General features: G+C 45.9%; 1 protein-coding gene across 1 annotated transcript in view; it reads right to left on the reverse strand.

Annotated features, from left to right (window-relative positions):
• ADARB2 (adenosine deaminase RNA specific B2 (inactive)) overlaps positions 1-23,315 on the reverse strand; it is a 1,180,343-nt gene that overhangs the window by 31,502 nt on the left and 1,125,526 nt on the right. Inside the window, exon 9 of the mRNA XM_069211196.1 lies at positions 7,542-7,720. Coding sequence (XP_069067297.1) covers positions 7,542-7,720 — 179 coding nt within the window. The remainder of the gene's footprint in view (positions 1-7,541; positions 7,721-23,315) is intronic.

Consider the following 23,315-nt stretch of genomic DNA (forward strand, 5'->3'; position numbering starts at 1 on the left):
CCCTCACACAATGCAGTCTACAACCCCCTGGTGTGTGTCTGGGGCCTGGTCTGGGCAAGGCAGGATTTCACAAACAAGAGAGACTTTGCTTTGAAGTAAGTCTACTTCGAAGGGCACAATAGGTATAAGAAGGACACCCAAACCCACAGACTTTAGAATACTTCTGGAAACCAAGAGGAACCTCTGCTTCGAGAAGAGCTGAAGAGCTGAGGAAGAAGAGCTACCCTGCCTGTAACTGTGATTCGTGGAGCTATCCTGCAATTGCTGCTTCTGCCTGTGCTAGAAGGCAAAGACTGGCCTTTGTATTCCCTTCCTTCTTGTGAAGATCTTCAAGGGCTTGGTTTAGAGCTTGCCTCCTGTTGTTTGAAGTCTCCGGGACAGCAAAGACTTCTCTCTGCCAGCACCTGGAGCCTCTGGAGAGACTCCTACTCTGCCAAGTGGTGCCCATCCAGTTCCTGGGATCCTGAGAAGAGAAGCTGGCAGCCCAAGAGTGAGAAATCCACTCACAGACCGCCGAGCAGGGAAAAGATCGACGCAACTCCGATCTGTGGCTGAAAAATCGGCGCACCGCCGGCTTCGTGGCTGAAAATTGATGTTCGCCTGCAACGTGACCGTAAGATCGACACCCGCAGCTGGAGAGATGACGCGCAGCATCGCTGATGGTGGCTGTTGAGATCGCAAACATGCTGTGTGGTTTTCGGACCACTGTGCGGCTGAATTTCTGACGCAAACACCGCTGGGCGTGTAAAAACGACACAAGGCCTGCCCGGATCTGTGAGTGCTGACCGGATCGATGCATCGCTCTCCTGCAGAGAGAAGAAGCGACGCACGCCAACCTGACTAAAGGAGAAACAACGCAAGGTCTCGCTCATGAGTGAAATTGACGCATTGCAAGCCCTCTTTGATGCACACTCACCCATGCAGGGTTATTTTTGATGCACCCAAAGTACATTTTCACGCTAAAAGCGCTAGCGTTGTGTTTGAAATTACATGAAGACTCTTTTTGCATTTTTAGTGATAACTTGACTTGTGTATTGTGGATTTTTGTTGTTTTGTTTAGATAAATATTTTCTATTTTTCTAAACCTGTGTTGTGACATTTTGTAGTGTTTTCATTAAGTTACTGTGTATGTTGGTACAAATACTTTACATCTAGCACTCTGAAGTTAAGCCTACTGCTCCTGCCAAGCTACCAAGGGGGCAATCAGGGGTTAGCTGAGGGTGATTCTCTTTTACCCTGACTAGAGTTTGGGTCCTTGCTTGGACAGGGGATAACCTGACTGCCAACCAAAGACCCCATTTCTAACATTTGTGATCAGCGGTTGGGATTGGACTTGTATTTGTACTTTGATATACAGTGATTAAGTGTACACTACTGTTTTGAGTGCACACCACTATATGACCACATACTACTTGTCTTGTGATTTTTGCTTTTTCTGTTCTTAGTGGATTTTTCCCTACATCCTTTCTTTGTGGTAATCTTTGATTGACTTCTGAACTTCATTGGGAACTTGTTTTCAGCCTTTTGGAACTTTGCACTTTTGTTGAGTTTTCATCATGTCCAAATCTGGAGATGCATCAGTTGGAGCTGCTTTTGATCTAGAGAAATTAGAGAGCTATACAAAGGCTCAGTTGAAGCAGTTCTGTAAAAGTTTTGACTGTCCCATTAAGAGCTCATCCAAGAAGGAGGAGCTGCAAAAGGCGCTGAGGGCCTGGGTGACAGCCAAGAACACTGAAGGGCACACAGAGGATGAGGAGGATGAGAAGGAGGAAGAGCATTCCATACACAATGGTATTGTGGGTGGGCCTGTTATGTCCAAGGAGAGGGTCTCCAGGGCAGGTAGCAGTGTCTCATCTAGGGGCCTGGCCCCTGGAGAATTGCAGGACAGACAGGCAGAGAGGGAGCACCAGAGGGAGTTGGAGAAAAGGAGGATGGCCATAGAGGAGAAAACGTTGTTGGCTCCTGAGCTCAGCTTAAGAGAGCTGGATCAGAGGAGCCATTATAGTAGGGGTGGTGTCAGCCACATCACAGTGCAGCCTGAGAGGAGGGTGCACATTCCTAAAGATCTTGTGAAGGATTACAAAAGGGAGGACAACATATGCTTGTGGTTTAAGGGATATGAGTCTGCTCTCCACATTGATCTGGTCCCTGAAGCTCATTGGGGGGCAGAGCTGTGGAAGCACTTTGAGGTAGAGGGGAGATATACACTGACAGCCTTAGGGGATGCTCAGAATTTCACCTACACTATCATGAAGGATGCCCTACTCACAAGGTATGGTCTCACCCCTGAGCAGTATAAGGAAAAGTGTAGGTCCTATAAGAAGAAGGAATCTCAAACATGGTTGGAATGTGTTGATTCTCATTGCAGGTCACTGGATGTTTTGGTGAAGGGCAGTAAGGTAACTACGTATGAGGGGCTTTACAATCTGATTGCTTGAGGTCACTTGTAGAGTTTATGTTTTCCAGAGTTGCGCCAGCACCTGATTGACAGCAAGATGACTGATCCTAGGAAGCTTGCACAGGAAGCGGACCACTGGGAGAGCACCAGGGTCCAAAAGAGGTATGGGGGAGACCACGCCAAGGGTGGGCAGGGTCCCTCTCAGAAGAAAGGGGGGTAAAGGTAACCGGGGGAGTTCTCTAAAGGGCCCCAAACTGATTCCCAGGGTAGGGATTCCCAACCACCCAGTGAGAAGAAACCATGGTTCTTCAAAAGGAAGCCAGTGGCAGAGGGACCCCCACGTAATTGTTATGCATGTGACCAGGTGGGTCATGTGAGGAGAGACCCCATATGCCCCAAGTGTACACTGGCACCCACTGGTGTGCCGTCCCAGGGTTTGGCCAGTGTTGCGCTTGGGGAAGAGTTGGTTCCAGGTGGGTGGAAGCCAGCTGAGATGACCCTTGTCTCACTAGGTGACAGTGAGATGGTCCAGAGAACCCTAGTGCCTGAGAACACTAAGAAGTACAGGCAGTGGGTGACCATCAATGGACAGAGGGTGGAGACTCTGAGAGACACAGGAGCCAGTGTGACTACAGTGAGGAGTCAGCTGGTATCGGAAGAGCAGATTGATTCACGGGTACTTCACCAAGTAGTTGCAGTGGACAACTCAGAGCACCTGTGCAGAGTGGCTCAGATTCCCTTTGAATGGGGGGGTCTCAGGTTCCTTGAAAGTAGCTGTGAGTCCAACCATGCCTGTGGATTGTTTGCTAGGCAATGACCTGGAGGATTCCCCTTGGAAGGAGGTGGAACACAGGTCTCACTTGGAGATGTTGGGTCTGCATGGGTGGGTATGCATACCCACCCTGTCAATGGCAGCCCATCAGGGTGGTCAAGAGCCCCTGGAGCATGAAACAGTGGCCCAGGGGACCGCCAAGAAGAGGAAGGGCAGGGGGCATGGGAAACCGGCCCCAGAAGTTCCCACGGTACGGGAGGAGGCAGAGCCTGAGGGTGACGCCCCAGAGCCCACAGGGGAACAGGTGGCTGAACTGGGTGAGGTCCCTGAGCTGTCGCAGTGGCAGCAGGAAGGGGGGTCCACCAAGGAAGCATTCTGTGCAGCACAGAGGACATACCCTACTCTGCAGGGTTTGCGTCTGCAGGCTGCAGACCAGGTGACTGTCAAGGAGCCAGGATTGCACCTGATCTATTGGGAGGATAACCTCCTGTACAGTGAGCCTGAGTTTCCTGAGCCTGGGTCAGCCCGTGTGCTGGTGGTACCTCAGTGCTTCAGGGCCTTCCTACTGGGGTTGGCTCATGATGTGCCTTTATCTGGACATTTGGGGCAGGACAAGACCTTTGAGAGGCTGGTCACCCACTTTTATTGGCCCCTAATGCGCAGACACTCAGATGTACATTGCAGGTCTTGCCAGACTTGTCAGTCAAGTGGCAAGAGCGGGGGGAAATGTAAGGCTCCCCTCCAACCTTTACCTGTTGTTAGTACTCCCTTTGATAGGGTAGTTATTGACATTGTGGGGCCTCTGGATCCCAAGACAGCCATGAGCAACAGGTTTATCCTGGTCTTGGTGGACCATGCCACCCGGTATCCAGAAGCCCTTCCTTCAAGATCAATCACTTCCCCTGTGGTGGGCCGTGCTTTGATGGGGTTTTTACCCACATGGGGTTCCCCAAGGAAGTGGTATCTGATGGAGGTACCAACTTCATATCCACGTATATGAAGTCCCTGTTGAAGGAGTGTGGGGTAACCTACAAGTTCACCACCCCTTCACACCCCCAAAGTAATGGTCTGGTTGAGAGATTCAACTGCACCTTGAAAGGCATGAGCATGGGCCTGTCAGAGCCCCTGAGGCAGAAGTGGGATGTCCTCTTGCCATGCCTTCTGTTTGCCTACAGGGAGGTGCCTCAAAAGGGACTTGGGTTTAGTCCCTTTGAGCTCATCTATGGCCACCCTGTGAGGGGACCTTTAAGTCTGGTCAAGGAGGCTTTGGAAAAAGCTCCTAGTAAACCCCTCCAGGATGTATTCAGTTACATGCTGGCTCTGAGAATCCAGACTGCCCGCTTCAGGAGTCTCGCACAGGAGAACCTGGCAGCAAGCCAGGAGGACATGAAACGCTGGTATGACCAGAATGACACTCTGGTCGAGTTTCAACCTGGACAAAAAGTGTGGGTGATGGCACCAGTGGAGCCTAGGGTGCTCCAGGACAAGAGGACTGGGCCATTTGAGGTGGTGGAGTGCAAGAGTGAAGTCACCTACCTGGTGGACTTGCAGTCTCCAAGGAACCCTTTAAGGGTCCTGCATGTCAACCGCCTTAAGATGCACTTTGAGCTGACTGAACTAACCATGCTCCTTCCGACAGATAATGGGGTGGAGGAGGAGAGTGAGCCTCTTCTTGACCTCCTGTCTGCAGGAGAGAAAGATGGGTCTGTGGAGGGAGTGATCCTCTCCCCCTCCCCTGACTGAAGAGCAGCAGGGTGATAATCCCAACGTGTTGGGACAGTTCTCCTCACTGTTTTCCCTGATCCCAAGGGTCACACACTTGTGCATGCATGATGTGGACACTGGGGACAGTCCACCCATTAAACAGAAGGTTTACAGGGTGACTGACAGGGTTAGGGCATGCATTAAGGATGAAGTATCCATCCATGAAGTATCCTCTCCTTGCTGCATCATTTGTTTTTAAGAAATATATTTTTTGAATGGCCTGGCAGCTGCAATTCACTTCTTTATGAAAGATACAGTCAACGTATATATATTTTCTATTTATACTCCAAGATGATCATCTACCATCTTGGAACTGTAAATAAAATAAAAATGGTGGCTCCTTTATGACACATGTACAAGTTATTACACTTTTTTTTCTTAGTAATTCAGGAAAGCACCAGCAATACCCATGTTTTTCTTTTTTTGCTGATGCTGATCAGCAAAAAGCATTGTCTAAACCAGAGGGGTTGGCTAACAGTTTACACAGGTGGGATTTGTTGGCTTTGTCAGTGCTTGTATTCATTAGGTGCACGAGCTTACCATTCTCTTATGTTTGTCCTTCACCTAGAGCATGTGTTGCTTGTGTGCATTTCATGTTGCTTCGCCCACATGTGCCCTCCTTGATGTTTCCCCCTACTCGCAACTCTGAGTTGGCTCCCCCCACCTATACCCTTCTTGTTGCTTCACTGTCATAGCGTAGAAAATAGAATTAAAAAAAAGGTCTATGCCATTTTGTAGATGCTCGCATGCATGGTGTTCATTCCTACAAAACGATGCGGCAGGCTAAGATATAGGCCTTTTTCTTTAATTTTACCCATATTGCACGGCATTTGGGAGGCCGTACTGTAGTGCTAAAAACCATTGGCAAAACCAATGGATCCCAATAGCGACACCTAGTGGCTTTGACAATGCTTCTTATTCCATTTGTATCTACTGGAAGTCATTTATATATTGCATTTACATTCTCAGTTACAGTGATCGGACTGCTGTTGGCTCGTTTACCGTAGTTTTGCTTTTTTGAAGAACATTTGTAGTCTGAGGCATTGCTGAAGCACGTGTTGAATGGTAGTTCCCAAGCTTTCAGTTCAGCTTTCAAGGGATACTTAAGGAGACTTTATAAAAAAAATATAGCAAAAAGGTCTGAAAAACATATGCCATCATTTTGTGTGTTGTCTCTTCATGGCATTAAAGTGACATACCCATTTTAATCAATGGGCCTCCCTGTACTTTGCTGCATGTGTGTCAAAATGCTTGACACTAGTGCATTAAAGTGCCATTATAGCATCAAAAATTTTAACGCTATTGTACCGCCATGGTGCACCGTATTGTAAATACGGTGCAACCATGGTGTCGTTAAGTGGGGCAGGGTCGATGCAAGAAATGTGGAGCATCGGGACCGATGCTTCACTTTCTTGTAAATATGCCCCTTAGTGATTTAAAATTCTCTCATACAACTGTTATCTATTATCACTCAGAATACTTTTTTTAGCGAATTCTTATCTACCTATATCTGGATCAATGGTTGCCATACCACAGATTGATGGATACAGATCACTGATTTGACCCAAAGTAGGATGCTAAAGTTGCCTTTGACTGTTTGATCGCTAAGAATAGAAAATATAGAGAACAATGTTTCTGACAAATTTAAACCTTTTCAGGATGATATCACTTCACAGTTTTGAAAGGGAGATGGTGCTTTTATTTGCTAAAGTACTCTTATTTTTCAGAGAACGAGTGATTTTTACACCTATTTGAATAAGACTTAGAATCTGATTTAGAGTTTGGCGGAGGGGTTACTCTGTCACAATGGTGACTGATAACCTGTCCACTGAACTATACATTCCATTATATCCTATGGCATTTATATTCCAGAAGAATGGATATCCTTCACCTTTGTGACAGAGTAACCTCTTCGCCAAACTCTTAATCAGGCTCTAAGGGGGTCATTCCGACCTTGGCGGGCGGCTACCACTGCCCGCCAGGCGAAAGCCGCCATTGCGGCTGCACTCACGCAGCCCCCATTCCGACATTCCCGCTGGGCCGGCGGGAATGAGGCCGCAACACAGGAGCCGGCTCCGAATGGAGCCGGCGGTGTTGCGGCCGTGCGACGGGTGCAGTTGCACCCGTCGCGCTTTGCCGGGGCCCTGTTAGGGGGCCCCTGCACTGCCCATGCCAATGGCATGGGCAGTGCAGGGGCCCCCAGGGGCCCCAGGACACCCCTTACCGCCAGCCTCTTCCTGGCGGTGAAAACCGCCAGAAACAGGCTGGCGGTAAGAGGGTCATAATCCCCAGGGCAGCGCTGCTTGCTGCGCTGCCCTGGCGGATTATCACCGCCGGGGCAGAAACGGCGGAAATCCGCCGCAGTCAGAATAGGGAAGAAAGCACCGCCAGCCTGTTGGCGGTGCTTTCAGTCATTATGGTCAGAATGACCCCGTAAATCCGGTAACAGATTTAAGCCAAAGGAAAGACAGGCATAGGTGACTATTGAGAAAGCCACCTGCAGTGGATCTGACAAATTTCTTCTGCAAACAGCAAAGGATGAAAGATGATATTTCAGTCAAGGAATGCTTGTTGAAATGGCAGGAATCAATGTAAGGCATACCGCACCTTTTCATATAGCTTCGCCCAGCGAGTGTAGAACAAGTGTTTGCAAAGCCTTGAGGAACTACCACAGTTCTTCTTCCCAGTCGTGGCATTTATCACCTCCAGATTGGTGTTACCCACAATCCAGTTCATGCTGAAATTTGGAGACTTTCCTGGTTGCCGGATCTCGGCGTTACTCACTCCTGCCAGAAAAAAGATTCATAGTGTTAGGCTCAGTGCAGCAGAGTGTGTCTCCCTTGTGGGTGTAGCATGGTGTGGCTCCCTTGTTGGTTGATAGTGAGTGTAGCTTAGTGTGGCTTCCTTGTAGGCCAATAGTGTGATTGTAGCAGAGCGTGGCTTCCTTGTTAGCCCATAGTGTGAGTGTGGCATAGTGTGGCATAATGTGGCTCCCTTTTTGGCCGACAGTGTGAGTGTAGAATAGTGTGGCTCCTTTGATGGCCGATAGTGTGAGTGTAGCATAGTATGGCTCCCTTATTGGCCAATTGTGTGAGTGTAGCAGAGAGTGGATCCCTTGTTAGTTCATAGTGTGAGTGTAGCATAGTGTGGCTCCCTTGTCAGCTAACAAATAATATTCCCCACCCCGCATTTAAAGCTAATGTTGCAAATGCTAGTGTTTTAATTCATGGTCCTAGAATAGAAAAAGCGCAGCTCTGTGCTTGAGAAGGAACAAGTGATTGTTAAACACAGATTGTTGAATTTGCAACATCATTGACACTGGTGAGTGTTTAGTTTCTTAAAGATAGTGTACATCAGGTACGGCTAGTGAATTGGCAGGACACAGAAAGGAAGTCATTACAAAGAAGGGCTCCATTAGTTCAAAATTGATGTACAATACATAATTTAAGAAATATGATGAAATGAGTGAAGACCGTTGCCAGCAGGGTAGCACAACAGGTCTTGAAAAGAATGAATGTTGGGATGGTAAGCAAAGGATTTGGGGCCGGATGTGTCAAGAAACCGAATTGCATTTCTTAAATAGCGAATTTTAAGAAATTGCTATTTAAGAAATGCAAAATGGTATGTATGAATTTTGCGATTCGGTAATAGCGATTTCTTAAAATTTGCAAATGCTAGTACCGAATCGCATCGAGAGAATCTGACCCCATTAGCACTTATGGGTCTGCAGGCCCATAGTTGCGAATGTTTTTGCATTTCCCAAATTGCGAATTCCAGCTAGGAATTCGCAAATAAGGAAATGCAAATCCCAGGGTGCTGCAAGCCTTAGGCCCCCTCTGCTGCACCCCAATTGTTTTTTTAAGGACATGTGAAGCACACACATGCCTTAGGGGCATGTGTGCTACATTCCAATTTTAAAAATACATTTATAATGCATTTTTAAATTTTGCACATGGTTACCACCAAACTTTAATTTGTGGTAATTGCATTTCCTAAATGCCCAATTCCCATTTAGGAAATGCTTGATACATGTGCTTTGGAAATCGCAAATAGGAATTCTCTATTTGCGATTTCCAATTTAGAGAATTGCAATTTGCGATTCTCTAAATGGGGTCGCAAATTTAAAGAATCCCTATTTTAGCGATTCCTTAAAATTGCACAGCGAATGCCTTTCATACACTGCAAAAGGCATTTTTGCATTCGCAAATGGGCAAATTTTGCAATTCGCACCGTTTGCAAATGCAAAAAAGCTTGATACATCTGGCCCTTGAACTTTAGCGTTACCTGTTAATTCTATTTCTCCAATAAAATTTATCACATCAATATCAAATATATGAGGTGTATTACAGATTTTAGAAGCCATTCCATCATTAAAAGTTATTAGTACATGGATATACATATAGGCCCAGATTCACCAAGGATTTGTGCTGTCCTTGTGTCACGCAAGGCAATGCAAGTCGTTATGTGATATTTACTAAGCCACACAAGGGTTGATTTGTGCCGCCTTGCATGACATTGCAAAGAAATGTAACGCAGTGTAGTGGCTTGAGCTGTGTTGTATTGCCTTTGTTAGTGGTAGATGTTCTATGGGTGGATCATGGGCATCCATCCAAGGAATATGATGCAATCCCAGTTTATTAAGATCAGAAAACCTGTGATTGTGGCAAAATGGTACACCTCTTGAGAATAGCATAACATGGAGAAAATGTTTTATATCTATTTGTAACTTCCTCTTTCTATGCGTGATACATTCAGCATCGCACATGGAAAGAGGAAATTGCTTCATTGGTTGTTTTTGTGCAGGAAGGGATCTTTTTCTTCTAAAAAACAATCCTGTCTGTAACCCATGTAACCACTGTGCAAGGGTGCTTACATTGGCGCTAGGCAGCACTCAAAAGTGTGCAATTTCCTAGTAGTGCATTTATGCTATCTCCATTTCATGTAATGGAGTGCAGCAAGTGCCTTTATTACATTGTGTAGCATGAAACTTTAATAAGTCTGGTCCTTAATCTAATTTGTGAGCATTGCAAGTACTCATCAGAATGAAACAGAATGTATTTCTAATTTGAAGATATAGTCGATTTGATAATAATGTATATATGACATCTTCATGTGCTGGTTACGAGCTATTTCTACCACCTGGAGGTCACAGTGACAGGTATCCACCTAGAATCAGGCCTATTGATAACAAGATTCATAAAGAGACCACTACCCCTAAAAGAGTACCTTTAAAGGAAAACTCTCAGATGCCAAGGAGTTTTTTCTATGTATTTCATTAAAATCTAAAGAGACTGTCAAATGCTATTCAGGTACCAATTACATTTTGTAAACTCACAGAAAGCTACACTATTATAGTGCTGAGAATGGCTGCAAAGAAGTGTCCCGTGCTAGTCAAGCAGCAAGATTTTAAGGAGAGGTGAGGGGAGAGGCAGAAAGATGGTGTTGGGCCTGATCCTTTTACAGGGTCATTCTTCAGACTTTTTGCTTTTTGCCTCCTTATTTTTCTGACCTTTGTTGGCTGACGTTTTGACTTTGAGCACTTTTTCACTGCTAACCAGTGCTAAAGTGCATGTGGTCTCCCTTGTAAAATTGGTTTAATTGGCTTATACCTAATTGGCATATTTAATTTACCTGTAAGTCCCTTGTAAAGTGGTATCCCTATACCCAGGGCCTGTAAATTAAATGCTATTAGTAGGCCTGCAGCGCTGCTTGCGCCACCCACTGAAGTAGCCTGTCAAACCGATCTCAGGTCTGCTAGAACAGGGCCTGTGTGCGCAGTTTTCTGCGATAGGGACCGGGCACCTAGACTTACTTGCCAGGCCCAGAACTTCCCTTTTGCTACATGTAAGTCACCCCTAAGGTGTGCCCTATCTAGCCCTATGGGCAGGGTGCCATGGATGTAGAAGGCAGGACATATGCCAGGTTGCGTGGCCTGTCCTGGTAGTGACAAAAAGCCTAAGTTGGTGTCTCACTGCTGTGAGTGCTGCCTTCTCATAGGAGTGCATTAGAAATGCCCTGCCTTATGTGTAAGGGGTATTGTCTGATTTATGAGGGGTAGCGTAGGCATGTTTGGTATGGTTGTGATAGTGATGAGAAATGCTGCTTACTGGCATAGGTGTATTTTTTATTACTATTACAGAAATGCCACTTCTAGAAAGTGCGCATTTATCTGTGCTTAAGACTGGTGTTTTTGCAGCTTGCCTCCAATCCACATTTGGGCAGACTGACAGTTGGGGCTTTGGTCCTACTTTTTAGACAGCCTGTACACAGGGAGGGTGGAGGTGTCACAGAGGTGCATCTACATATTGTATAGCCTTCCTGGGCTGAGAGAAGGGAGAGGTGGGGCACACCTGCATTTGTAAAGGCCTTGCCCTAACCTCGCACAATAGGGTCACTTACCCCCCACTGATGTTTGAAGCCTGTGCTGGAGGAGAGAAAGGGCACTCCCAGAGACAGTTGTAACTGGTTGGAACCCCCTCTTGTCCTCATTGTAAAAGACACTGTAAACTTAGCATAAGTACAGGGGAATTTTCCCCACAATTTGAACATTTTTGGGACTTGAAACTGGACACAGGATGCTGCTGAATGAACTCACCAGGAAACCACCTTGGACTGCTGCTGCTGTGCTGACCTGTGACCTGCCTGGTCACTAGGTGGAGCTGCCACCATCTGCACCCCTTGTGCTGGCCTGTAGCTGGGCCCACCAGCCCTGTGCTTCTTGTTGCTTTCACTGTTCCCAGGGGCAGGGTGCCATGGCCCCTGACCCCTGTAATTATTTAGAGCCCGAGGAGTGCTCCAGCTTTGTGGGATACTGAGTTTAGCACTTTGGAGAGTGCCTTACTTTATGTTTTGCCCGCTAGCGCTTTGAAAACCGCTTCTTGCCATCACCAAAATCACCGCCGCAACCCAGGAGCCTATTTATGCCTCTTACGCTTACAAAGCACTTTTTGGTTGCCCAGGCGTTTGGTTGTGCCCCCTGCGCCTAAAAAGCACTTCCCTGTCTGCTGTGATCACCGCCGTGGCCCGGGCCTCCTAAATTACTCAAGTGCGTCGGAGCACGCTGTGTTTTGTGCCCCTAGGGCACTTGGAAGACAAAGAGAGGAGCCGGCACACTCTTCTCAGTGTCCCCAGGGACCCGGCAACCTGAGCGGCGCCCCCCGGGTACACGCCGGCTCCCCTGTTGCCAAGGGGATCACCACCGTGACCTAGGAGGCACACAATTGGCTCCAGAGAGGAGCACAGTGCATTGGGAAGAGGCAGTGGCCTCTCCCCTCTTCAAACAGGCAGCCGCACTGGGGACGAGGGCGGCTGCCTCCAGTATTGCAGGGCATGAGGAGGAAAGGGAGTTATTTTCTCCCCAGCCACTGCCTTAGGGGTGTGATCATCCCGTAACTTCCTTTTTGGGAATTGTTGGTGGCCCTCCTTTGTGAGAGGGCCATTGGGCCCGGGGAGACCCCACAGAGATCGCAGGCCCTAGGAGGGGCTCGTTCATCGCCACAGAGAGGGTGCAGTCCTCCCCTCGCCCCCAGGAGCACTGCGTGGCCCCTGTTTTGTGCATGGGAGCACCGGGATCCCCCATGCTCATCCTCTAGGCACAAGGAATGCCTCTTCTCCATAAAACCGGGTACTTTTAGGGATATATTGGCTCAGTGAGCCTAGTATGGACCTTTGGGGGTTTATATGTTTCCTACCTTCTTTTATGACACTACATATATATGCTGAAGTTCCTTTTATGGGCATGACATGCTGATATGAATTTTTATGACTTGTGATATGTTCTCTAATGTTCCTTTTATGGGTATCTACGAGGTATTCATGACAAGTGCATAGATTTCTTTACTGTAATTCCTGACTACTGCTTATGTTGCAGAATCCTCAGTACTTACGTGTTCTAATGTGACAACTGAGTATTCTTGCAGAGTATTAGTGACTTGTATAACATTCTGACAACTGCTAAGGTAGCAGGGTATTACTAGCGTGAAATGGTGGTCTAATTATATTTTGTGCAATACAGTTTATTTTTACATCGCTCAGTGTTGTGTTCACTTTGTGGTGTACATCTTGCGTCACGTGTGTTGTGTGTGTTGTGCAAGTGCTTTACACATTGCCTCCAGGTTAGGCCTGACTGCTCGTGCCAAGCTACAGAGCATGGGTTATCTTGGACGTGTAACTCCCTTGCCCTGACTAGAGTGGGTGGGTTCTGTCTGGCTGAGGTGCATACCCTAGCCAACCAGAAACCCCATTTCTAACAGATGGTATAGCATGTGATGCTATAGCTACAACACACAGTTGTCTCCACCCTCAAATTTATAATTGGGAAAGCATCCTTGATCTTGGAAATATCCTGTAATTGGCAGCGTATATTTGCCAAATAAAATGCAACGAATATCCAAGTAGTTTTACTGTTGTCATGTTCCAGGAGACCTGTGCATTAGATAATATCTTGCTAGAATGAAATAAATTTTTTATAAGCACTGCAAATTATCTCGCTGTTAATTGTCTTCAAATTACTTTTCATTAAGGCTGCCACACTGGTTTGTGGGGCCCTGAATGTACATGCTATCTACTTCAAATATCAACTAAAATAATTTAGTTGAAGAATAGATTTGTTTAAACTGATACCTTTCACCTGGGAGCAATCTTGATGAATTGATATGGGGTCTTTTGGACCTGGCCTTTTTTGCAAGGTCATTCTTAAAATGTTTGTCTCCTTCCTCCTATTTCTTCTGGCCTGTTTTTGTTGGCTTTAGGACTCTGGGCACTTTACCACTGCTAACCAGTGGTAAAGTGCACATGATTGTTGTCTAAATTGTGATTATGATTTTTTATACATGATTGGCATATTTTATTTACTAGTAAGTCCTTAGTATAGTACATCATGTGTGCCCTAGGCTTGTCAATCAAATGCTAATAGTGGGCCTGCAGCACTGATTGTGCCACCCACATGAGTAGCCTTGTAAGCATGTCTTAGACCTGCCACTGCTATCTGTGTGTGAGGTTATAAACTGCCATGTTGACCTGGCAAGTTTACCCACTTCCCAGGCCTCCTCTTTTACTACATGTAAGTCACCCCTAAGGTAGGCCCCATGGGTAGGGTGTAGTGTATTTAAAAGGTAGGATATGTACTGGTGTGTTTTACATAATAGTGAAATATTGCCAAATTCGGTGTTCACTATCGCAAGGTCTACCTCGTCAATAGGGTAACATAGGGATTGCCTTGAAATATCTTTTAAGTGTAATGTCCCATTGGGAGCAGATAGAGATGTGGAGTTTGGGGTCTCTGAACTCACAATTTAAAAATACACCTTTTGGTGAAGTTGTTTTTTTAAATTGTAAGTTTGAAAATGCCACTTTTAGAAAGAGGGCATTTTCTTGCTACTGAATATACGTCCGGGTCAGACTAACAGTTGGGCTGTTTGTGAATTCACTCTAGACCATCACACAAATGGAGCTGATGTATGTCCTGCATATCCTGAAGGGTATTCCTGGGCTAGAGTGGTGGGTCGAGCTGACACCTGCACCTGAATAGGGCTGTGCCTGTCTTCACACAAAGCAGTCTCCAACCCCCTAGAGTGTGTCTGGGGCCAGGACAGGGAGAGGCAGTGTCTTGTGCACTACAAAAGCTTTCCTTTGAGGTTTGCCTGCTTCAAAGGCAGAAATGAGTATACATATGGGAGCCAAAACCCCAGCCTTTTAGAAGCAGTTGCTGCTTCTGCTTTGGAGAGGACAAAGACTAGACTTTGCCGCGTATCCTGCTTGTGAAGTTTCTTCAAGAGTTTGAGCTAAGTTTGCCTCCTGTTGTAACGTCTCAGGGACATCAAAGACTTCATCTGCTAGTGCCTGGGCTCTTCTGCTGAGAGTCCTGACTCGCTAAGTGGTGCCAAATCCAGTCCCTGGGCCCTTAGAAGTGGAAGCAGGTAACCTGTGAGGGAACACCCATGCACCCATGTGTGTGCATAAGAAAAATTGATGCAGCGTCTGCCATGCAGGTAAAAGTTTGATGCAGTGCTTGCCTCGCAGCTGGAAAAGTGACATGGCACCTGTTCTCAACAGAAACATTTCTCACAGCGCATAAAAAATTTCCATGCATTGATCCCGGGCATCATATCTTCAACATCGCAGCAAGGACCTGAATCTGCATGTCTGGAAATCGATGCATCGTTCTCCTGTGGGGAAAGAATCGACCCATCGCCTACCCAGTGGGGAAAGAATCGACACACGGCTTCAGTTATGAGTAAGGAATCGACACATCACTTGCTTTTCTGATGCATCACCTCTCCTGTGGCTTTATTTTTGACGCATACCAGGTACTTTGTGCTACAACAATATATCCATTGATTCCTATAGATTAAGGCTCTTTTAACTTCAAAAGTTGATATCTTATCTTGTGTATATTGGAGTTTTGCTGTTTTGGTTTTGTTTTACTTAGATAAATATTGGCCATTCTTCTAAACCGATGTGGTGTTCACTTGTCGTTTTTTTACTATGTTACTGTGTGGAGTTACAAATAATTAACACATTGCCTCTGATATAACCCTGATTGCTCATAAGGGTCTGTACTTCGACAGGGTGCAAACTGACTGCCATCTGGAGACCCCATTTCTAACAGGGCCCAACGACAATACAAAAAAGAACTGGTTTAAATTTTTGTCATGCTCATTTCATAGAGGAAAGAATTGTGTCATTTTCTCCAGCATGTCACTGGTAAAGGTGATAACATCTAACAGAAAAAGAGAAATCACAATTTCCTTGAACAAATCTCCTACCTGTGTCTTCCATGACCTGCCAACTGCTTTTGCCTAAATTGTGTGAATGATTTTGCAATTTTTGTGAAATTTCGCAAAATGTATGCTTTTTCAGTATTGTACTCCTTATGCTGCATTCAAGCTCCTAGATAGTTTTGCAAACCATGTGCTCCTGTAACCTTTATGCCAGGGTCACTTTTTTATTGATCAGAATCTGTTTGTCAGATTTTCAACAACCAATACAGTACATGTATGTTAGAAATGGGGTCTTTGGTTGACAGTCAGGTTATCCCCTGTTCAAGCAAGGACCTTCACTCTAGTCAGGGTAAAAGAGAATCACCCTCAGCTAACCCCTGCGCTTACCCCCTTGGTAGCTTGTTAGAGTAGTGTGCTTAACTTCAGAGTGCCAGGTTTAAAGTATTTGTACCAACACACACAGTAAGTTAAGGAAAACAATACAAAATGACACAACACCAGTTTAAAATCCGACATAAACAAGTCGAGCTCTGAATTTTTAAAGATTAAACTCAAAAATAGCACTTAGAAGCTCAAAACGTTTCGATGAGGTGTTAACAGGGCGTTGTGACTGAGTCGTTCCCAACAAGTCGACACCAGCGGCGCCGGACACGGAGTCGCGTAGACCCCCAAGTACAGTACCTTTGGTGAAGAGTGAAAACAAGTTGATGCGTGAAGTCAGGGATCGTGGCGTGGGTGCGAAGCATTGAATCCCCGCACTTCGAGCGGCGTCGGTCACGACGTGGTGCAGCGACTTACACGGGGTCGCAGACTTCAGCGGGGCTGCAGCTGCATTGGGCCTGCGAAGATCGTTGCGTTCCAGCAAAGGTCACTGCGTCGGGTGCAGGCGGCGTCACCGGATTCAGCAGCGGCGGCGGTCCGAAGTCGTACGAAGTCGATTTCCTTGGATTTCCACTAGCTTTCCTTTCAAGGGCCCAGGGACTGGACAGGGCACCACTTGTCAGAGCAGGAGTCTCTCCAGAGACTCCAGGTGCTGGCAGAGAGAAGTCTTTGCTGTCCCTGAGACTTCAAACAACAGGAGGCAAGCTCTAAATCAAGCCCTTAGAGATTTCTTCGCAAGATGGAAGGCACACAAAGTCCAGTCTTTGCCCTCTCACTCTGGTAGAAGCAGCAACTGCAGGATAGCTCCACAAAGCACAGTCACAGGCAGGGCAGCACTTCTCCTCAGCTCTTCAGCTCTTCTCCAGGCAGAGGTTCCTCTTGATGTCCAGAAGTGATCTAAAGTCTGTGGTTTTGGGTTCCCTTCTTATACCCAGTTTCTCCTTTGACGTACGCCTACTTCAAAGTAAAGCCTCTTTTGAATGTGAAATCCTGCCTTCCCCAGGCCAGGCCCCAGACACTCACCAGGGGGTCGGAGACGGCATTGTGTGAGGGCAGGCACAGCCCTTTCAGGTGTAAGTGACCACTCCTCCCCTCCCTCCAAGCACAGATGGCTCATCAGGAAATGTAGACTACACCCCAGCATCTTTTGTGTCACTGTCTAGTGTGAGGTGCAACCAGCCCAACTGTCAAACTTACCCAGACAGGGAATCCACAAACAGGCAGAGTCACAGAAATGGTATAAGTAAGAAAATGCTCACTTTCTAAAATTGGCATTTTCAAAAGCACAATCTTAAAATCAACTTTACTAAAAGATGTATTTTTAAATTGTGAGCTCAGAGACCCCAAACTCCACATGTCCATCCGCTCCCAAAGGGAATCTACACTTTAATCAGATTTAAAGGTAGCCCCTATGTTAACCTATGAGAGGGACAGGCCTTGCAACAGTGAAAAACTAATTTAGCAATATTTCACTGTCAGGACACATAAAACACATTACTATTTGTCGTACCTTAACCATACACTGCACCCTGCCCTTGGGGCTACTTAGGGACTACCTTAGGGGTGCCTTACATGTAAGAAAAGGGACGGTTTAAGCCTGGCAAGTGGGTACACTTGCCAAGTCGAATTTACAGTTAAAACTGCACACACAGACACTGCAATGGCAGGTCTGAGACATGATTACAGAGCTACTTATGTGGGTGGCACAACCAGTGCTGCAGGCGCACTAGTAGCATTTGATTTACAGGCCCTGGCACCTCTAGTGCACTTTACTAGGGACTTACTAGTAAATCAAACATGCCAATCATGGATAAACCAATTACATACAATTTACACAGAGAGCATATGCACTTTAGCGCTGGTTAGCAGTGGTAAAGTGCTCAGAGTTCAAAAGCCAACAGCAACAGGTCAGAAAAAATAGGAGGCAGGAGGCAAAAAGATTGGGAATGACCCTACATAAGCAAAAAAGTCCAACAATGTAGTTGGCATGAAATTGCAAAACATTGATGTTGGTAGAAGTAACATAGTAATAAGCTAAGCATGTGTTAGGGAGAGATTAGATGTTTGACAAACAGTACAATACAGGACACTTGCCATGAAATTACAAAACATCAGTGTCAGTGCAAGTATAAGTCTGAAGCATATGTTCACAATGCAAGAGTTTCAATTGTTACTTAAGATGTGATTTAACAGCTGTTAGACCTGGTATCCTTGGCGTGGTCTCCCCTAATTTTTTGTTCCACTTCCTAGGTTGTTGCTGTGTGCTGGACTCTATTTTTGCTGTTTTTGTTACTTTGGACACTTTACCACTGCTGACTAGTGCTAAAGTGCAAGTGCTCCCTATATGAAATTTTATGTGTAATTGGCTTTTGCATGATTGGCATATCTGATTTACTAGTAAGTTCCTAGTAAAGTCAGGGGTCTCTGAACACACACTTTAAAAATACGTCTTTTAGTGAAGTTGGTTTTTGGATTGTTTGAAAATGCCACTTTCAGAAAGTAGGCTTTCCTTGCTTAAGCCATTCTGTGAATGCCTGTTTGAGAATTTCTTGTCTGGGTCAGACTGACAGTTGGGCTGTTTGTGCATCTCCACTAGATAGTGACACAAACGGTTCTGGGGTCTAATCTACGTTTTGCGATGGGCCTCCTGGGCTAGGCTGGAGGGAGGAGTAGTCACACCTGAAAGGGCTGTGCTTTCCCTAAGTGGGTGTCTGGAGCCAGGCCTGGCAAGGCAGGACCCTGTAAATAAAAGAGACTTTTCTTTGAAGTTGGGCAACTTCAAAGGCAGAAAGGCGTATAAGTATTGAACACAAAACCCCAGACTTTAGATTACTTCAAGAATTCAAGGGAAACTTCTGCCTGGAGAAGATCGGAAGGAGTAGTGCTGCCCCTGCCTGTGACTGTGCTTTGTTGGGCTATCCTGTAGTTGCTGCTTCTGCCTGAGAAAGGGGACAAAGACTGGACTTTGTGGTATTTTCCTGCTTGAGAGGTATCTCCAAGGACTTGGACAGAGCTTGCCCCCTGTCCTGAAGTCTAAGGGCCATCCAAGACTTCCTCTGCCAGCACCTGGACTCTGTGCTGAGAATCTTACCCTGCCAAGTGGTGCCTAATCCAGTCCCTGGTCCCTTGAAAGGAGAAGCTGGTGAAAAAACAAGAATAATCAAGTGCACAGACTTTGGACGACTCCGGACTGATGCCACTGCCAGATTCCACAATGCCACCTGCAATTGAAGCTGTGTTCCTCGCTGGAGTGCACCAACCCCACAGACCTGACGCTGCCACAGCCTCACTGAAGTCCACGACTCTTTGAAGTTCCGAAGTGCGTGTCACCAATGTCCGTGAATCCCGACTTCGCCGCACCACACCGTGACTGCTGGAAGCGAGCGGATCCAACACTTCACCTCCACAGCTCCACAGCAAGGACCTGACACCTCATACCGAAGCCTCCGCTCATTCGCTTCGCAGCACCAGAACTGACACTGCACCAAATACAGCGATGCTTCAGTCCCTGACTCTGTGCACCGGCTTGTTTCCTCATGTTCACAAGTTACTGTACCTGGGGGTCCATGTGACTCGGTGGCCAGCTCCATTAGCGTCGGATTGTTGGGAATGACTCCGTCAGGATGCCGTGATATCACCAATTCGAAGCATTTGTGTTTCTAAGTGCTATATTGAAGTTTAATCTTTAAAAATTCATAACTTTGTCTTTGTCTATTGGATTTTTGTTGTTTTGGTCTTGTTTGACTCAGGTAAATATTGGCTATTTCTGTCCTGGTGTTGGGCCATTTTGTAGTGTTTTCACTGCATTACTCTGTGTGTTGGTACAAATACTGACTGTCAACCAGAGACCCCATTTCTAACAGCAGGCTAAACAGGTGTCAGCCAGAAGGGCTAGAGGGGAAGGGGACACTGCTGAGGAAGATGGCATGGGACACCCTGAATGTACCTATGTATGTGCTAACCAAAGTGAGAGCAGGAAGGCCAGGCCCATTAGACAGTGTATCCCTCCACCCAAGGGGAGGGCGAAGAAAAGGAACTATGACTGGGCACCTGCAGGAGTATGTTGAGGCCCTACCCAGCTATCTCTAGGCAAAGGGCCTAGGGGGCCAATGGGCCCAACAATAAGAAGGAAAACTAAAACCGCTGGGAAGAGAGAAAGGAACCTCCAGCAAAGAATTGAGGGTGTAGTCTACAGGAGGGAGAGCAGCCGGGTGGTCACTAGGATCCACCCTTAGGTAGGTCCTCCCCCAAATCCCAGCCCTGCCAGGAGCCCAATCTAGTTGCCACATAGGGCCATCAGTCAGAAAGGTGGAGAGTTAGGAGCCTGGGTGGCCAGTAGCAAAGGTATTCCATTTGTGACATATAATCACTCAGAGGCAGTCAAATGCAGGCAAATTTATTTTCTGACAATGTGATCTTGTGTGACATTTGTTCCATAACTAGGGTGTGCCAATGCAAAGTGAACCAGGCCACCAGTGAGGGGGCAGCCGTGGTCAGTTGCTTCACGGCTCAAGTCATGTAATGGACAAGGTACCAGTCCGCATGGAAAGCTGCCTCCAGGGTAACTGGGCAGATCCTCGGAATAACTGTGCAGTTATCTGCTGTAATGGAAAACCCCAATGTGATCTTAATATGTCCCAATATTTTCTTTCAAAATATGTTGATGGAAGGGCACAAGCACCATTTATGCTGGAAGTCGCCTACCTGCATACCACACCTCCAGCAGGCAGGATCTGTCGCAGGGAACCTGGTGCGCAAACGGGAAGGGGTGTAATACCAATGGAGCATTAATTTGTGTGTGATTCTTGTTGGGCAGGGTCTCTTTTAATATGAATAAAGGTTAAAGTATTATGGAGCAAGATATGAACAAGAACTGTGGACCAGTTATTACACAGCACAGTGTCTATGAAGGGCTTATAAGTGTGCAGTCTTTGCCTTGCATCATATAACTGTTTAAATCATTGCTGATTTAGTGAAGAAAAAAAACAACTAGAATCAGTGAACAACACCACACATTGATTGATTGCACGTGTCCTGAAATGTTTTTATCTGTTCTCCTCTTTTCTTAGTACTTTGCACTCAGTGATCGATTATCAACCACAGGGAATCAATTTATTAGTTCATAATTTTGTACTTGTTACTTTTTACTTTTTAGAACGTTACCCCAACTGTTGTGGATATTAAATGTTATCATACAATATTGGATGGTGGAAGCCTGGAGAATGCGAGTATGTGACTATGCATCTACATATAGGATGGTGCAACCAGGGCATGATCGGGTGCAATAGGAAAACTAATGCTTTCATCAGACAAGGATGATATCCTACTAAACAGACTTGAAAGCATTTTCTGTCTCATATGAGGCTACTGTAACAGAATTATAAGATTTTTAATTTAAGTAAAAAATATAATATGAATGTAAAAGATTTAATAGGGCAGTTCTCAAAACAGCAATCATGTCCAACAATTGTTAATTATTTTAGAAGTTAACAAGCCAGGGCTTGGGAATTTTGTGTCAGAAAATCAGTACGTGATAACATCACATAAGGTACCTGAAACAATAAACTGTTACCTGACGTTCCAGTTCGAAAGATGATAAGATATAATCATGAGCTAGTTCCCGTGGACAGTACCAAAAAATACGATGTTTATTTGAGTGCTATGAAAAGGTTGTAACACTTCTGGGGTTTGTAGAACTGATAGTCTCGTAGTTTTATTTTGAACGTTGAATTTCATTAGTGGTCCTCTCTTCTAAAAGCAGTGTTTAAGGCTACTCGAAAGTTATATCTGTTACTAATCTCTAGGAAAGGTAACACTGAGGGTCCTAAGAACTACTGAAAACTATATATGTTGTGTCTGACTGAAGAACTGTTGCACTGGGCTGAGATGCAATGACAATACTCATTTGTAAACTGGTTTCAGAAAAGTGATATTTTTACGAACAATGTGGTCACTCTTATGGCTAAACAAGCCCTGGGGAAGGCTACTGTGTCACTTCGTTGTGCATTTATGAATTTTAGCTTCGCTTTCACTCTATTGGCCAAACAAGGCTATAGATTAAGTTCTCGAGTTTGGGATGGATATCCAAAAGGCCTGATCATTCCCATCAGTGAGTTATGTATCGACACTCTGACCACCAAGAAAAGCTTGCAGTGTGCAATGTTTGGTGTGTGAGAGGAGAATAACAGGGAAGCATTGTTGCCCCACTTCTTTTATTTTAATATATGTGCAATCTAGTTTGTGAACTTAGCGAGGCTTGCCTGTTTCCTCCTTCAATTGGTGATTAGACTGTTTCAGCTTTTCATTATTGGCAAACTCTTGGGCACATTGAAAATGCATTGAGGGGCTTATTTAAAAGCCCTGTGGTGCAGGGCAGGAGTCACCCCCACTAACAGGCTAGTGCCAGGGATTAACATGGCACACATGATCACCCTCTTCAGAACACCTCTCCGGAAGACTGAAGAAGGACTGATCCTGCTGTTGAAACCTGTGAGGAGAACCATAAGGACTGGATCTGCTCCCACTTGTATACAGGACTAAGAAGTGTACTTCAAGGGTCAGTTGACTGACCGCCTGTTAAGCCATATGGTCACAAAGGTTGCAAGAATTCAACTTCCTGAAGAGCCGAGCTCACAAATTGCAACTGGACCTGTCCCGTATCCTGCTGGCTGCTTCTACTGGAGTGAGACCTGACCTCTAGTGGTGTCTGCAAGGCAGTGGGGCTAGATAAGTGTGAGAATGTACTCCTCCTGCCTAAACCTGAAAGCTAGGGCTTAGAATTATTTCAAGTTTTTTGCCTGGATAACCACTGTGGGATTGCAACCTACTTGGCAGTGAATCCATTAAGTGGGCCTGATGTCTCCACATCCCCCGCTACATTCTTCTCCACACCAGCAAATCCGATTTAGTGGGTCCGATGCTGAGCGATATCCGATGATGTCAAACCCTCTCAGGCTATGACCTGCAGCCTGGCCCTGTGAGGAAATCCAAATTCCTGAAGTCTAAGTCTAAAGTTAGACATTTTCACTGTGGCTGCCCGCAAGCAGCATTTGATCAACATTGACAGCTTCCTACATGTGAATGTCAGACTTTAACTGCTCTGGGATTTTCTCACGTTTACTGAAAGTTTCACCAAGACCTCCTCCTTTGCCAGCCTGTCATGGATGAGTCTGTTTTCAGATCCAGCCTGCAGCCTTGCCCCACTGAGGACTCTACCTTCTAAGAAATCTTCTAAGTTTGGAAGGTAACTCTTTGACCGGGACAAACTTTGTCCTTGTAT

This window comes from Pleurodeles waltl, chromosome 10 (genome assembly GCF_031143425.1).
Source record: "Pleurodeles waltl isolate 20211129_DDA chromosome 10, aPleWal1.hap1.20221129, whole genome shotgun sequence".
Lineage (NCBI taxonomy): Eukaryota > Metazoa > Chordata > Amphibia > Caudata > Salamandridae > Pleurodeles > Pleurodeles waltl.